This window comes from Coregonus clupeaformis, chromosome 12 (assembly GCF_020615455.1).
Source record: "Coregonus clupeaformis isolate EN_2021a chromosome 12, ASM2061545v1, whole genome shotgun sequence".
NCBI classification, from domain to species: domain Eukaryota; kingdom Metazoa; phylum Chordata; class Actinopteri; order Salmoniformes; family Salmonidae; genus Coregonus; species Coregonus clupeaformis.
The window spans coordinates 59,873,821-59,890,417 of NC_059203.1; the positions used below are offsets into that span (position 1 = coordinate 59,873,821).

The window sequence follows — 16,597 nt, forward strand, 5'->3', positions numbered from 1 at the left end:
TTTGTTAATTTGTTATGTATATACAATTTCTAAAATGAATCTGTAATAGAAGGTTAATCAAAATGATCACTACTGTGCATGGCTCTCCCTTTATTGCTACTTTTTCACTATGTTTTAGTAGTGACAAATTTTGTGGGGTGATAAGGAATTCAGGTAAATATTTCAAATATGCAATAAAAACAAGGTGTGTGAGTAGTATAGAGTGGGGAAAAAAAGTATTTAGTCAGCCACCAATTGTGCAAGTTCTCCCACTTAAAAAGATGAGAGAGGCCTGTAATTTTCATCATAGGTACACGACAAAATGAGATTTTTTTTCCCAGAAAATCACATTGTAGGATTTTTAATGAATTTATTTGCAAATTATTTATTTGCATCTTCATAAAGCACCCGATCTGCCAGTCACATTCTATTAAAGGTCCCCAAATCAAACACATCCCTGGGTCGCTCTTTTTTTCAGTTCGCTGTAGCTAGCGACTGGAACGATCTGCAGAAACACTTAAGCTGGAAAGTTTTGTCTCCATCTCTCCATTCAAGGACTCAGTCATGGACACTCACTGACAATTGTAGCTGTTATGCATGATGTGATTCGTCTCTGCCTTTTTGTCCCTCGTTCTGTTGTCTGCCCTTAACAATGTTTCTGTCAATATGTTGTGTTGTTGCCATGTTGTGTTGTTGCTATAAGTGTCCCTTCATGTAGTGTGGTGGTGTCATGACGGTGTGTGATGTGCTTTTTTTCCACGGTCTGTCTGCTGATGTATCTGTGCTGTTGCCAAGTGTCTTCCGTCTGTGTAGTCTGTCTTGTCCAACACTTTTAATCCCCGCCCCCTGCCCCACAGAGGCTTTTTGCCACTTGCCAGGCCGTCATTGTAAATAAGAATTTGTTCTTATCTTAATTGCCTGTTAAAATAAATCCAATTTAAATAATCATGCTCCTCTTCCTGCACCTAAATCTCTCTCTAATCCTGACAGGCTAGTCTCTGACAGGGACCCAGATTGACCCAAAATGGAACCCTATGCCCTGGTCAAAAATAGTGCAGTATTGAGGGAATAAAGTGGCATTTTGGACGCATCACCTCCAGAGAGTTTCAGTGATTCAGTGTCTCTCTCTGGTCTGCTCATCAATGATTCACACAGCAGAGAGAGCTGAGAGGATGAAAAGCTGTTTTGGCCGGGAAGCAACAGCCCCATGCAGGGGTGCACCAGTTAGGACTATCTTCACAGCTTATCTTCAAATAGGAGGGGTATTGCAGGGTTGAAGGGAGGGCCACTGTTGATCATTTTAAGTGATGTAAATGTCATTCATATTTAATATCAATAATGGTAATCAGATGTTCATCCAATGTGATTTGCAGTAAACAGTACGGTCCAAGCCGGAACCCTGATGTTGTGTGTCAGTCACGTTTTGTCTTCAAAGAGGAGTGAGTGTCATTGCAGGGTGGAAGGAAAGGGAGGGACCACTGTTGATCTTTTGACAATTATCAACTTAATATTTGTGTTAAAATTTAGTGTGGATAAACAAACAAAACAAAAAAAAACTGGCGTAGGACAATTTAATCTGGGCCAATCCATGATCCCTGGCCATCAACAGCAGATAGAGAGACAGTCTAGGAATTAGGACTATACACTGTAGTTTGTGGAAGTGTGAAATTCCCAATTTACTCTATTCCGCTTCTTCCTGACTCCTCTGAAAGGCTAGAAAATAGAAATAGAGTAAGAGAATACTGTGGGTCTATGGGTCAGGTATGAGACCCAAGGACATACAGTGAAGGAAATAAGTATTTGACCCCTCTGCAAAACATGACTTAGTACTTGGTGGCAAAACCCTTGTTGGCAATCACAGAGGTCAGACGTTTCTTGTAGTTGGCCACCAGGTTTGCACACATCTCAGGAGGGATTTTGTTCCACTCCTCTTTGCAGATCTTCTCCAAGTCATTAAGGTTTCGAGGCTGACGTTTGGCAACTCGAACCTTCAGCTCCCTCCACAGATTTTCTATGGGATTAAGGTCTGGAGACTGGCTAGGCCACTCCAGGACCTTAATGTGCTTCTTCTTGAGCCACTCCTTTGTTGCCTTGGCCGTGTGTTTTGGGTCATTGTCATGCTGGAATACCCATCCACGACCCATTTTCAATGCCCTGGCTGAGGGAAGGAGGTTCTCACCCAAGATTTGACGGTACATGGCCCCGTCCATCGTCCCTTTGATGCGGTGAAGTTGTCCTGTCCCCTTAGCAGAAAAACTCCCCCAAAGCATAATGTTTCCACCTCCATGTTTGACGGTGGGGATGGTGTTCTTGGGGTCATAGGCAGCATTCCTCCTCCTCCAAACACGGCGAGTTGAGTTGATGCCAAAGAGCTCGATTTTGGTCTCATCTGACCACAACACTTTCACCCAGTTCTCCTCTGAATCATTCAGATGTTCATTGGCAAACTTCAGACGGGTCTGTATATGTGCTTTCTTGAGCAGGGGGACCTTGCGGGCGCTGCAGGATTTCAGTCCTTCACGGCGTAGTGTGTTACCAATTGTTTTCTTGGTGACTATGGTCCCAGCTGCCTTGAGATCATTGACAAGATCCTCCCGTGTAGTTCTGGGCTGATTCCTCACCGTTCTCATGATCATTGCAACTCCACGAGGTGAGATCTTGCATGGAGCCCCAGGCCGAGGGAGATTGACAGTTATTTTGTGTTTCTTCCATTTGCGAATAATCGCACCAACTGTTGTCACCTTCTCACCAAGCTGCTTGGCGATGGTCTTGTAGCCCATTCCAGCCTTGTGTAGGTCTACAATCTTGTCCCTGACATCCTTGGAGAGCTCTTTGGTCTTGGACAAGGTGGAGAGTTTGGAATCTGATTGATTGATTGCTTCTGTGGACAGGTGTCTTTTATACAGGTAACAAACTGAGTTTAGGAGCACTCCCTTTAAGAGTGTGCTCCTAATCTCAGCTCGTTACCTGTATAAAAGATACCTGGGAGCCAGAAATCTTTCTGATTGAGAGGGGGTCAAATACTTATTTCCCTCATTAAAATGCAAATCAATTTATAACATTTTTGACATGCGTTTCTCTGGATTTTTTTGTTGTTATTCTGTCTCTCACTGTTCAAATAAACCTACCATTAAAATTATAGACTGATCATTTCTTGTCAGTGGTTAAACGTACAAAATCAGCAGGGGATCAAATACTTTTTTCCCTCACTGTATAACTCATACCCATAGAAACAGAATTCCATCTCGGACCCAATGACTCTAATGGGTTTTCCATTTCGATTTCTATGCTCATAGCACAACCAGCACATCACACAAATCTGATTTGATTTCCAAATAGTGGCAGTGACAAATAACAGTTATTTCCCAAATGTTCATTGTTGCGTGTTCTTTGTTCGAGTTGGAGTTGGAGTTAGAGTTGGGGAGTGAGAGTTTTAAGGCCCAGCTCTGTTGGTTAGGCAGCTCTGTTGGGTCTGTTGACCATTCAGACAGCTCTGAGCTATAAGCACGGACAATAATCAATGGCTGGATGATCAATGAGGCGAATGGGCTGGGCTGTACGCGGCACAGGACTGGGGCCACACACACTCATGAAGGCATATTGGTGCTGAATGGGAGGGTAGCATTAGTTACTAGGGTTCACTGAGCTGATTCAAGATCCGTCAACTGGGATTAAGTGTTAGAGAGTGTGTGTGTGTGCGTGTGTGTGTGTGTGTGCATGCCTTCATGCGTGCATTCGTGTGTGCCTTAGTGTGTGTGTCAGTTGACAGTGCCACTAGCCTCGTTAACTCTCTGTTGGGTGGTCCCCTTATCCTCCCTAAAGCAGAGCAGATGATGAAACTCGCTGCTGGGCTAACGTGTGACTGACTTGTCCAATGTTTCTTCATTGTTTTGGATGGTTGACTGTTGACTGGCCAGCTGGGATGTTAGTACTGTGGCAGATTGCATCATAGAACCTCCTCCTCCATCTTTACTGCTGACCAGCTAACATCAAGACTGACCACAACACAGACATGGTGAGTAGGTCTACTTGTCTCTCATACACATGCATTTATGCAGTCATTCATTCACAATATAATACACACACAAGCGTGCATGCAGTCTACAGTGTAATTGTATGTTGATGTTTGTCTGAGCTGGACTACGTTTTCTCTCTATCTTTAACTGTATCTCTCTCGCTCTCTCTCTCTCTCTCTCTCTTTTAGCTCTCTGTCTTTCTTGTGCTCTCTCTCTCTCTCTCTCTCGCTCTTTTTCCTGCTCTCGCTCCTTTTCTCTGTATTCCCCCCCACCCCCTCCACCTCTCTTTCTCTCACCTGGTGTTGTTGTTGACGTTATTGTTGCCAGACCTGAGTCATGTGGGGCCCTCTCTAATTGGCACAGCCGGCATTGGGGTTAGCTAACTGTTAGCCTCACCCACCCCAGTTCTGAGGGTCCGTCTGCCACCATATGTGTCTCTCTCCCTCTCACTGTCTGTCTGTCTTTCTGTCTGTTTGTTTGGATGTGGGGCTTTAGTCTCAATTCTCAGAACCCAGATCCAAATCTCTTGTGGGTTGGCCAGCTATATTTATATAAATAGTGCTCTTATTAGTGGCCAATCTGTCTCTCTCTTCATGTTGGCCAACATGGTCATAACAGGGTTAGTAATCCTGTTAGTTTCCTAATTTCACACATTCTGGTATTGAGTGGAACAGACATAGCGATGGCCACCAGTGTCAAACGAAAGAGGAGAGATATGACCTCACTCACACTTTGGGTGTTGATGCTCTGAAAGAGGTTTCCTGTTTTTGTGCTTGACCTGCTTCTGTTCTGTTTTGTATCTAACACTTGTTGTTTCAAGGTCCACAGCTAGCAGTCTAGACATAGTGGATGGATGGATGGATGGAACACTCGGATCCAGACTAGGAACACATATGTGAGGGAATTGGGAATCCCATCAGTTTTGATGCTTTAACTGCTGTGTTTACGCTTGTCAGCTGGTTCAGGCGTACACTAAAACAGAACACCCACACACACACAAACACACACGTACGCAAGCACGCACAAACAAACACAGGCCACACACAAGTGCTACTGTGAGAGAGAGAGAGAGAGAGAGAGAGAGAGAGAGAGAGAGAGAGAGAGAGAGAGAGAGAGAGAGAGAGAGAGAGAGAGAGAGAGAGAGAGAGAGAGAGAGAGAGAGAGAGAGAGAGAGAGAGAGAGAGAGAGAGAGAGAGAGAGAGAGAGAGAGAGAGAGAGAGAGAGAGAGAGAGAGAGAGAGAGACCTGCTCTCAGGATCTCAGTCTCAAAGGGATGTTCTGTTGGGTATGTTATGTAAGGGCAGAGTTTTAGATGTGTGTTGTTATGGTTGGTCGTTGGAAGGTTTTAGCTGTCTGATGATGCCGTGGATGGTTCAGGTGGCAAGATGAAAAGGATTTAGATACTGGTTGGTTGATCAGCACACTCAGTTTTTTTTTCTCTCTCTAAATGCATGAGCCCCATTAAACAAATGAAGGATTGCAAATCAATGGCAATGCCCTCTTTTTAGAATACAATTGCTTTGTAACACAATTGCTACTTGCTGTTTATATTATGCGATTATCTCTGATGTTTCTTTGCCGGATAGTCCATAGCTTTGTATGGTATTAAGACCTTATATTGGGGCGGCAAGTAGCCTAGCAGTTAAGAGGGTTGGGCCAGTAATACATCTGGCCCTTCATTGGACACTGTGTTAACAAACCTCCAAACGAGCTTCAATGCCATACAACAATCCTTCAGTAGCCTTCAACTGCTCTTAAACACTAGTAAAACTAAATGCATGCTTTTCAATCGAACGCTGCTAGCACCCGCCCACCCGACTAGAATCACCACTCTCGACGGGTCTGACCTAGAGTATGTGGACAACTACAAATATCTAGGTGTCTGGTTAGACTGTAAACTCAACTTCCAGACTCACATAAAGAATCTCCAATCCAAAGTTAAATCTAGAATCGGCTTCCTATTTCGCAACAAAGCCTCCTTCACTCATGCTGCCAAACATGCCCTCGTAAAACTGACTATCCTACCGATCCTTGACTTCGGCGATGTCATTTATAAAATAGCCTCCAACACTCTACTCAGCAAATTGGATGTAGTCTATCACAGTGCCATCCGTTTTGTCTCCAAAGCCCCATACACTACCCACCACTGTGACCTGTACGCTCTTGTTGGCTGGTCCTCACTACATGTTCGTCGTCAAACCCACTGGCTCCAGGCCATCTATAAATCACTGCTAGGCAAATCCCCGCCTTATCTTAGCTCATTGGTCACCATAGCAGCACCCACCCGTAGTCTGCGCTCCAGCAGGTATATCTCACTGGTCATTCCCAAAGCCAACACCTCCTTTGGCCGCCATTCCTTCCAGTTCTCTGCTGCCAATGACTGGAACGAATTGCAAAAATCTCTGAAGCTGGAGACTCTTATCTCCCTCAATAACTTTAAGCATCAGTTGTCAGAGCACCTTACCGATCACTGCACCTGTACACAGCCCATCTGAAATTAGCCCACCCAACTACCTCATCCCTATATTGTTATTTAATTTGCTCTTTTGCACCCCAGTATCTCTATTTGCACATAATCTCTTGCACATCTAGCATTCCAGTGTTAATACTATTGTAATTATTCTGCACTATAGCCTATTTATTGCCTTACCTCCATAACTTGCTACATTTGCACACACTGTATATATATTTTTCTGTTGTATTTCTGACTTTGTTTTTTTTTTACCCCATATGTAACTCTGTGTTGTTTTTGTTGCACTACTTTGCTTTGTCTTGGCCAGGTCGCAGTTGTAAATGAGAACCTGTTCTCAACTGGCTTACCTGGTTAAATAAAGGTGAAATAAAATAAAATAAAAACCGAATGATCGCTGGTTTGAATCCCCGAGCAGACTAGGTGAAAAATCTGTCGATATGCCTTTGAGCAACACACTTAACCCTAATTGCTCATGTAAGTCGCTCTGGGAAAGAGCTAAATGACTAAAATGTAAATGTCTTGAGATCTAAGCTTAATATAGGGGTCTGAGATTATGATATCGAATGGTGTGGATATGTGATGCTTGCCATATTGTGTCCATATTTACAGTAACCCAGTTCTGTTCCGTTTGTGTTTCAGAGAATGGCGCTGGCCTGGCACCAGTCGCCGCCGGTACCTTGTGTCAGCGTCACCTGTGACCCCACCCTCGCCACCCGTCCCCTTGTCCCCAACACCCCCCACTGAGCCCCAGTCCAACCAGCCAGGAGCATCCATCCACCATGCTGTCAGGCAGCTGGCGCCGTTCACCAGTAGCCTCACCCGCCAAGCCCTCAGCCTCCACCAGAGGGAGTATTACCAGTGTGAGCAGTGTGTCCAGCAGGGGGAGCCGTGCCAGTGTGAGCAGCAGTGTTAGCAGTGTGAGTGTGCCTACTGTGTGTGGCGTCCCCAGTGGCACGGTGGTGTTGGAGGCTCAGTATGACTATCAGTACCGCGAGGCAGATGGACGACAGGTCTGCATCCGAGAGGGAGAGCGGTTTATTCTGCTCAGGAAGACTAACACTGACTGGTGGCAGGTAAGGACGTCCTTTGTGGCTGGGTTGGTACGAGCGTGGTGCTAGGAATCCTGCTGGGATCACATATTCTAAAATGTATTGGGAAAATCCTTACTTCCAGTTAAGTCAAATTTAAACTTAGTCATCTATGGATGTCAATGGAAGCTATGTGAAATTTGACTGAAATAGTGGTTAGGATTCGCCCAGTTTTGGATAAGAGCATCTGCTAAATGGCATATATACTGAAGAAAATATAAACACAACATGTAAAGTGTTGGTCCCATGTTTCATGAGCTAAAATAAAAGATCCCAGAAATGTTCCATACGCACAAAAAGCTTGTTTCTCTCAAATTTTGGGCACAAATTTGTTTACATCTCTGTTAGTGAGCATTTCTCCTTTGCCAAGATAGCCCATCCACCTGACAGGTGTGGCATATCAAGAAGCTGATTAAATAGCATGATCATTACACAGGTGCACCTTGTGCTGTGGACAATAAAAGACCACTCTAAAATGTACAGTTTTGTCACACAACACAATGCCACAGATGTCTCAAGTTTTGAATGTGCTTGCAATTGGCATGCTTACTGAAGGAATGTCCACCAGAGCTGTTGACATAGAATTGAATCTTCATTTCTCTACCATAAGCGACCAATGTCGTTTTAGAGAATTTGGCAGTACGTCCAACCGACCTCACTACTACAGACCACGTGTAACCAAGCCAGCCCAGGACCTCCACATCCGGCTTCTTTACCTGCGGGATCGTCTGAGCCCAGCCATCCAGACAGCTGATGAAACTGTGGGTTTGCACAACCAAAGAGTTTCTGCACAAACTGTCAGAAACCATCTCAGGGAAGCTCATCTGCGTGCTCGTCGTCCTCACCAGGGTCTTGACCTGACTGCAGTTCGGAGTCGTAACTGACTTTAATGGGCAAATGCTCACCTTCGATGGCCACTGGCACGCTGGAGAACTGTGCTCTTCAAGGATGAATCCCGGTTTCAACTGTACCGGGCAGATGGCAGACAGCGTGTATGGCGTCGTGTGGGCGAGCGGTTTGCCGATGTCAACGTTGTGAACAGAGTGCACCATGGTGCCGGTGGGGTTATGGTATGGGCAGGCATAAGCTACGCAACGAACACAATTGCATTTTATCGATAACAATTTGAATGCACAGAGATATCATGACGAGATCCAGAGGCCCATTGTCGTGCCATTCATCCGCCGCCATCACCTCATATTTCAGCATGGTAATGCACGGCCCCATGTCGCAAGTATCTGTACACAATTTTAGGAAGCTGAAAATGAAACAGTTCTTCCATGGCCTGCATACTCACCAGACATGTCACCCATTGAGCACATTTGGGATGCTCTGGATTGACGTGTACGACAGCGTGTTCCAGTTCCCGCAAATATCCAGTAACTTCGCACAGCCATTGAAAAGCCAGCCTTCTCTGTAGCTCAATTGGTAGAGCATGGCGCTTGTAACGCCAGGGTAGTGGGTTCGATCCCCAGGACCACCCATAGGTAAAAATGTATGCAAACATTACTGTAAGTCGCTTTGGATAAAAGCGTCTGCTAAATGGCATATTAAAAGGAGTGGGACAACATTCCACAGGCCACAATCAACAGCCTGATCAACTCTATGCTAAGGAGATGTGTTGCACTGCTTGAGGCAAATGGTGGTCACACCAGATGCTGAATAGTTTTCTGATCCACGCCACTACTTTTAAAAAATGTATCAGTGACCAATAGATGCATATCTGTATTCCCAGTCATATGAAATCCATAGATTAGGGCCTAATGAATTCATTTCAATTGACTGATTTCCTTATATGATCTGTAACTCAGTAAAATATTTGAAATTGTGGCATGTTGCGTTTATATTTTTGTTCCGTGTATATACACTGCTCAAAAAAATAAAGGGAACACTAAAATAACACATCCTAGATCTGAATGAATGAAATAATCTTATTAAATTATTTTTTCTTTACATAGTTGAATGTGCTGACAACAAAATCACACAAAAATTATCAATGGAAATCATATGTATCAACCCATGGAGGTCTGGATTTGGAGTCACCCTCAAATTTAAAGTGGAAAACCACACTACAGGCTGATCCAACTTTGATGTAATGTCCTTAAAACAAGTCAAAATGAGGCTCAGTAGTGTGTGTGGCCTCCACGTGCCTGTATGACCTCCCTACAACGCCTGGGCATGCTCCTGATGAGGTGGCGGATGGTCTCCTGAGGGATCTCCTCCCAGACCTGGACTAAAGCATCCGCCAACTCCTAGACAGTCCGTTGTGCAACGTGGCGTTGGTGGATGGAGCGAGACATGATGTCCCAGATGTGCTCAATTGGATTCAGGTCTGGGAACGGGCGGGCCAGTCCATAGCATCAATGCCTTCCTCTTGCAGGAACTGCTGACACACTCCAGCCACATGAGGTCTAGCATTGTCTTGCATTAGGAGGAACCCAGGGCCAACCGCACCAGCATATGGTCTCACAAGGGGTCTGAGGATCTCATCTCGGTACCTAATGGCAGTCAGGCTACCTCTGGCGAGCACATGGAGGGCTGTGCAGCCCCCCAAAGAAATGCCACCCCACACCATGACTGACCCACCGCCAAACAGGTCATGCTGGAGGATGTTGCAGGCAGCAGAACGTTCTCCACTGAGTCTCCAGACTCTGTCACGTCTGTCACGTGCTCAGTGTGAACCTGCTTTCATCTGTGAAGAGCACAGGGCGCCAGTGGCGAATTTGCCAATATTGGTGTTCTCTGGCAAATGCCAAACGTCCTGCACGGTGTTGGGCTGTAAGCACAACCCCCACCTGTGGACGTCAGGCCCTCATACCACCCTCATGGAGTCTGTTTCTGACCATTTGAGCAGACACATGCACATTTGTGGCCTGCTGGAGTTCATTTTGCAGGGCTCTGGCAGTGCTCCTCCTGCTCCTCCTTACACAAAGACAGAGGTAGCAGTCCTGCTGCTGGGTTGTTGCCCTCCTATGGCCTCCTCCACGTCTCCTGTTGTACTGGCCTGTCTCCTGGTAGCGCCTCCATGCTCTGGACACTACGCTGACAGACACAGCAAACCTTCTTGCCACAGCTCGCATTGATGTGCCATCCTGGATGAGCTGCACTACCTGAGCCATTTGTGTGGGTTGTAGACTCCGTCTCATGCTACCACTAGAGTGAAAGCACCGCCAGCATTCAAAAGTGATCAAATCATCAGCCAGGAAGCATAGGAACTGGGAAGTGGTCTGTGGTCACCACCTGCAAAACCAGTCCTTTATTGGGGGTGTCTTGCTAATTGCCTATAATCTCCACCTGTTGTCTATTCCATTTGCACAACAGCATGTGAAATGTATTGTCAATCAGTGTTGCTTCCTAAGTGGACAGTTTGATTTCACAGAAGTGTGATTGACTTGGAATTACATTGTGTTGTTTAAGTGTTCCCTTAATTTTTTTGAGCAGTGTATTTGTATTACCAGGTTCGGAGGATTGGGGCAGCCAGTAAAGCCAAGCCCATGTATGTCCCGGCTACGTATGTGGTGGAGGTGCCCATCACTCCTCTGTCGTCAGTACGACAACATGTCAACAACAACATGTCAAACCACGCCAACACGAGACTCCTGACCCGGTCATCTCTCTCTCCCTGTTCTAACAACCAGTACTCAGGTACGGGGGTGTGGGGAGGGGGTGGGATGGGGTGTGGTTGTGTGTGTGTCCTAAGGTCAATTGATCTCCATGGTCCATTTACTAATACAAACATGTAATAAACACTCACATAGATCTTATTTCATTCTCTCTTCTCCTTCTCCTCTCCTTCCACAACAGTGCCCAAAACCTTCTGTTGTTCCATGGAGGACCTCAACTCTCACAGTGCCTTCAGGGGAGTCAACTGTCACAGCCCTACCCCCGGTCTGGGAGGAGGAGGGGGCCACTTCCCAACCATGCCCCTCCCTGCGCTCCCCTCCAACACCACTACCTCCTCCACCGGAAAACTAATGGTCCCTGGGGGCCCCCAGACCCCCATGGGCCACTCGGGCCCCATCCCCCGCAGTAAGATTTTACTTGATAATTAAAAGTACACAGAAGGCTGGCTTTGACTTCATGGTCAAAACGCTTTAGCTTTTTAATAAATAAGAGCACAATGAATTGGAATAAGACCCTTGTTGTTGTGGTCTTTGATAGCTGATGTTATCGCCTTTTCTTTTTTGAACTACATAGAAGGCTGCTCCAGCCGCAGACAACAGTATATACAGTGCATACGTTAAAGACTTATTCTAAAATTGATTAAATTGTTTTTTTCTCCCCTCATCAATCTACACCCCATAATGACAAAGCAAAAACGGGTTTTTAGAAATTGTGGCAAATTTCTACAAAATACACAATTGAAATATCACATTTACTTAACTATTCAGACCCTTTACTCAGTACTTTGTTAAAGCACCTTTGGCAGCGATTACAGCCTCAAGTCTTCTTGGGTATGACGCTACCAGCTTGGCACACCTGTATTTGGGGAGTTTCTCCCATTCTTCTCTGCAGATCCTCTCAAGCTCTGTCAGGTTGGATGGGGAGTGCCGCTGCACAGCTATTTTCAGGTCTCTCCAGAGATGTTCAATCAGGTTCAAGTCCGGGCTCTGGCTGGGCCACTCAAGGACATTCAGAGACTTGTCCCAAAGCCACTCCTGCATTGTCTTGGCTGTGTGCTTAGGGTCATTGTCCTGTTGGAAGGTGAACCTTCGCCCCAGTCTGAGGTCTTGAGAGCTCTGGAGCAGGTTTTCATCAAGGATCTCTCCGTTCATCTTTCCCTCGATCCTGACTAAACACCCAGTCCCTGACACTAAAAATCATCCCCACAGCATGATGCTGTTACCACCATGCTTCACCGTAGGGATGGTGCCAGGTTTCCTCCAGACGTGACTCTTGGCATTCAGGCCAAAGAGTTAAATATTGGTTTCATCAGACCAGAGAGTCTTTAGGTGCCTTTTGGCAAACTCCAAGTGGGCTGTCTTGTGCCTTTTACTGAGGAGTGGCTTCCGTCTGGCCACTCTACCATAAAGGCCTGATTGGTGGAGTGCTGCAGAGATGGTTGTCCTTCTGGAAAGTTCTCCCATCTCCACAGAGGAAGTCTGGAGCTCTGTCAGAGTGTCCATCGGTTTCTTGATCACCTCCCTGACCAAGGCCCTTCTTCCCTGATTGCTCAGTTTGGCCGGGCGGCCAGCTCTAGGAAGAGTCTTGGTGGTTCCAAACTTATTCCATTTAAGAATGATGGAGGCCACTGTGTTCTTGGGGACCTTCAATGCTGCAGATATTTTTTGGTACCCTTCCCCAGACCTGTGCCTCGACACAATACTGTCTCGGAGCTCTACGGACAATTCCTTCGACCTCATGGCTTGGTTTTTGTTCTGACATGCACTGTCAACTGTGGGACCTTATATAAACAGGTGTGTGCCTTTCCAAATCATGTCCAATCAATTGATTTTACCACCGATGGACTCCAGTGAAGTTGTAGAAACATTTAAAGGATGATCAATGGAAACAGGATGCACCTGAGCTAAATTTGAAGTCTCATAGCAAAGTTTCTAAATAAGGTATTTCTGGTTATAATTTGTTATAAATTAGCAAAAATGTCTAAAAACCTGTTTTCGCTTTGTCATTATGGGGTATTTTTGTATTTATTATTGATCCCCATTTCGGGGTTCCGGCAAAAAAAGTCAATTTTAAAAACATTACTATACATTCATAGCAGATTTCACAACACACTAAGTGTGTGCGCTCAGGCCCCTACTCCACTCCCACATATCTACAACACAAAATCCATGTGTAATTCAAATCAAATTTTACTTGTCACATGTACCGATTACAGTGAAATGCTTACAAGCCCTTAACCAACAATGCAGTTTTAAGAAAAATAAGTGGTAAGTAAAAAATAAAACAATGCAAATAGTCCAGGTAGCCATTTGTTTAGATTGTCAGGAGTCTTATGGTTTAGGGGTAGAAGCTGTTTAGAAGCCTTTTGGACCGAGACTTGGCACTCCGGTACCGCTTGCCATACGGTAGCAGAGAAAACAGTCTATGACCTCCCTCTGCAACTGGATCCTGGACTTCCTGACGGGCCACCCCCAGGTGGTAAGGGTAGATAACAACACATCTGCCACTCTGATCCTCAACACGGGGGCCCCTCAGTGGTGCGTGCTCATTCCCCTCCTGTACTCCCAGTTCACCCATGACCGCATGGCCAGGCATGACTCCAACACCATCATTAAGTTTGCCGACGACACAACAGTGGTAGGCCTGATCACAGACAACGATGAGACAGGCTATAGGGAGGAGGTCAGAGACCTGGCCATGTGGTGCCAAGATAACAATCTCTCCCTCAACATGATGAAGACAAATGAGATGATTGTGGACTACAGGAAAAGGAAGAGGACCAAGCACGCCCCCATTCTCAGCGACGGAGCTGTAGTGGAGCAGGTTGAGAGCTTCAAGTTCCTTGGTGTCCACATCACCAACAAACTAACATGGTCCAAGCACACCAAGACAGTCATGAAGAGGGCGCAACAAAACCTATTCCACCTAAGGAGACTGAAAAGATTTTGCATGGGTCCTCAGATCCTCAAAAGGTTCTACAGCTGCACCATCGGAAGCATCCTGACTGGTTGCATCATCGCCTGGTATGGCAACTGCTCGGCCTCCGACCGCAAGGCACTACAGAGGGTAGTGCATACGCCCCAGTACATCACTGGGGCAAAGCTTTTATCCATCCAGGACCTCTATACCAGGCAGTATCAGAGGAAGGGCCTAAAAATTGTCAAAGACTCCAGCCACCCTAGTCATAGACTGTTCTCTCTGCTACCGCACGTCAAGCGGTACCAGAGCACCAAGTCTAAGTTCAAGAGGCTTCTAAACAGCTTCTACCCCCAAGCCATAAGACTACTGAACATCTAATCAAATGGCTACCCAGACTATTTGCATTGCCCCCCCCCCCACCCCTTTTTTGCGCTGCTGCCACTCTCTGTTTATTATCTATGCATAGTCACTTTAATAACTCTACCTACATGTACATATTACCCCAATTACCTCGACTAACCGGTGCCCCCACACATTGACTCGGTACCGGTACCACCTGTACAGTGGGGAAAAAAAGTATTTAGTCAGCCACCAATTGTGCAAGTTCTCCCACTTAAAAAGATGAGAGAGGCCTGTAATTTTCATCATAGGTACAAGTCAACTATGACAGACAAATTGAGAAAAAAAATTCCAGAAAATCACATTGTAGGACTTTTTATGAATTTATTTGCAAATTATGATGGAAAATAAGTATTTGGTCACCTACAAACAAGCAAGATTTCTGGCTCTCACAGACCTGTAACTTCTACTTTAAGAGGCTCCTCTGTCCTCCACTCGTTACCTGTATTTTATGGCACCTGTTTGAACTTGTTATCAGTATAAAGGACACCTGTCCACAACCTCAAACACTCACACTCCAAACTCCACTATGGCCAAGACCAAAGAACTGTCAAAGGACACCAGAAACAAAATTGTAGACCTGCACCAGGCTGGGAAGACTGAATCTGCAATAGGTAAGCAGCTTGGTTTGAAGAAATCAACTGTGGGAGCAATTATTAGGAAATGGAAGACATACAAGACCACTGATAATCTCCCTCGATCTGGGGCTCCACGCAAGATCTTCACTAGGTCAAAATGATCACAAGAACGGTGAGCAAAAATCCCAGAACCACACGGGGGGACCTAGTGAATGACCTGCAGAGAGCTGGGACCAAAGTAACAAAGCCTACCATCAGTAACACACTACGCCGCCAGGGACTCAAATCCTGCAGTGCCAGACGTGTCCCCCTGCTTAAGCCAGTACATGTCCAGGCCCATCTGAAGTTTGCTAGAGTGCATTTGGATGATCCAGAAGAGGATTGGGAGAATGTCATATGGTCAGACGAAACCAAAATATAACTTTTTGGTAAAAACTCAACTTGTCGTGTTTGGAGGACAAAGAATGCTGAGTTGCATCCAAAGAACACCATACCTACTGTGAAGCATGGGGGTGGAAACATCATGCTTTGGGGCTGTTTTTCTGTAAAGGGACCAGGACGACTGATCTGTGTAAAGGAAAGAATGAATGGGGCCATGTATCGTGAGATTTTGAGTGAAAACCTCCTTCCATCAGCAAGGGCATTGAAGATGAAACGTGGCTGGGTCTTTCAGCATGACAATGATTCCAAACACACCGCCCGGGCAACGAAGGAGTGGCTTCGTAAGAAGCATTTCAAGGTCCTGGAGTGGCCTAGCCAGTCTCCAGATCTCAACCCCATAGAAAATCTTTGGAGGGAGTTGAAAGTCTGTGTTGCCCAGCGACAGCCCCAAAACATCACTGCTCTAGAGGAGATCTGCATGGAGGAATGGGCCAAAATACCAGCAACAGTGTGTGAAAACCTTGTGAAGACTTACAGAAAACGTTTGACCTGTGTCATTGCCAACAAAGGGTATATAACAAAGTATTGAGAAACTTTTGTTATTGACCAAATACTTATTTTCCACCATAATTTGCAAATAAATTCATTTAAAATCCTACAATGTGATCTTCTGGATTTTTTTTTCTCTCATTTTGTCTGTCATAGTTGACATGTACCTATGATGAAAATTACAGGCCTCTCTCATCTTTTTAAGTGGGAGAACTTGCACAATTGGTGGCTGACTAAATTATTTTTTCTCCCACTGTATATAGCCTCGCTATTGTTATTTTTACTGCTGCTCTTTAATTATTTGTTATTTTTATTTCGTATTAATTTATATTGTATTTACTTGTGATTTCTTTTGGTATTCTTTCTTAAAACTGCATTGTTGGTTAAGGGCTTTTAAGTAAGCATTTCACTGTAATGTCTACACCTGTTGTATTCGGCGCATGTGACAAATAAAATGTGATTTGATTTGAAGAATATGCATATCCTTGCTTCAGGTCCTGAGCTATAGGCAGTTAGATTTGGGTATGTCATTTTAGGCGAAAATTTAAAAAAAGGGTCCGATCCTTAAGAGGTTAAGAAGGTAGAGTAGCGC

The 16,597-nt window shown here is 45.3% G+C and overlaps 1 protein-coding gene across 1 annotated transcript in view; it reads left to right on the top strand.

The window, feature by feature from the left end:
* LOC121578318 (rho GTPase-activating protein 15-like) overlaps positions 1 to 16,597 on the top strand; it is a 57,958-nt gene that overhangs the window by 4,374 nt on the left and 36,987 nt on the right. Inside the window, exons 2-5 of the mRNA XM_041892618.2 lie at positions 3,897 to 3,994; positions 7,107 to 7,540; positions 11,014 to 11,200; positions 11,360 to 11,584. Coding sequence (XP_041748552.1) covers positions 7,247 to 7,540; positions 11,014 to 11,200; positions 11,360 to 11,584 — 706 coding nt within the window. The 5' untranslated portion in view covers positions 3,897 to 3,994; positions 7,107 to 7,246. The remainder of the gene's footprint in view (positions 1 to 3,896; positions 3,995 to 7,106; positions 7,541 to 11,013; positions 11,201 to 11,359; positions 11,585 to 16,597) is intronic.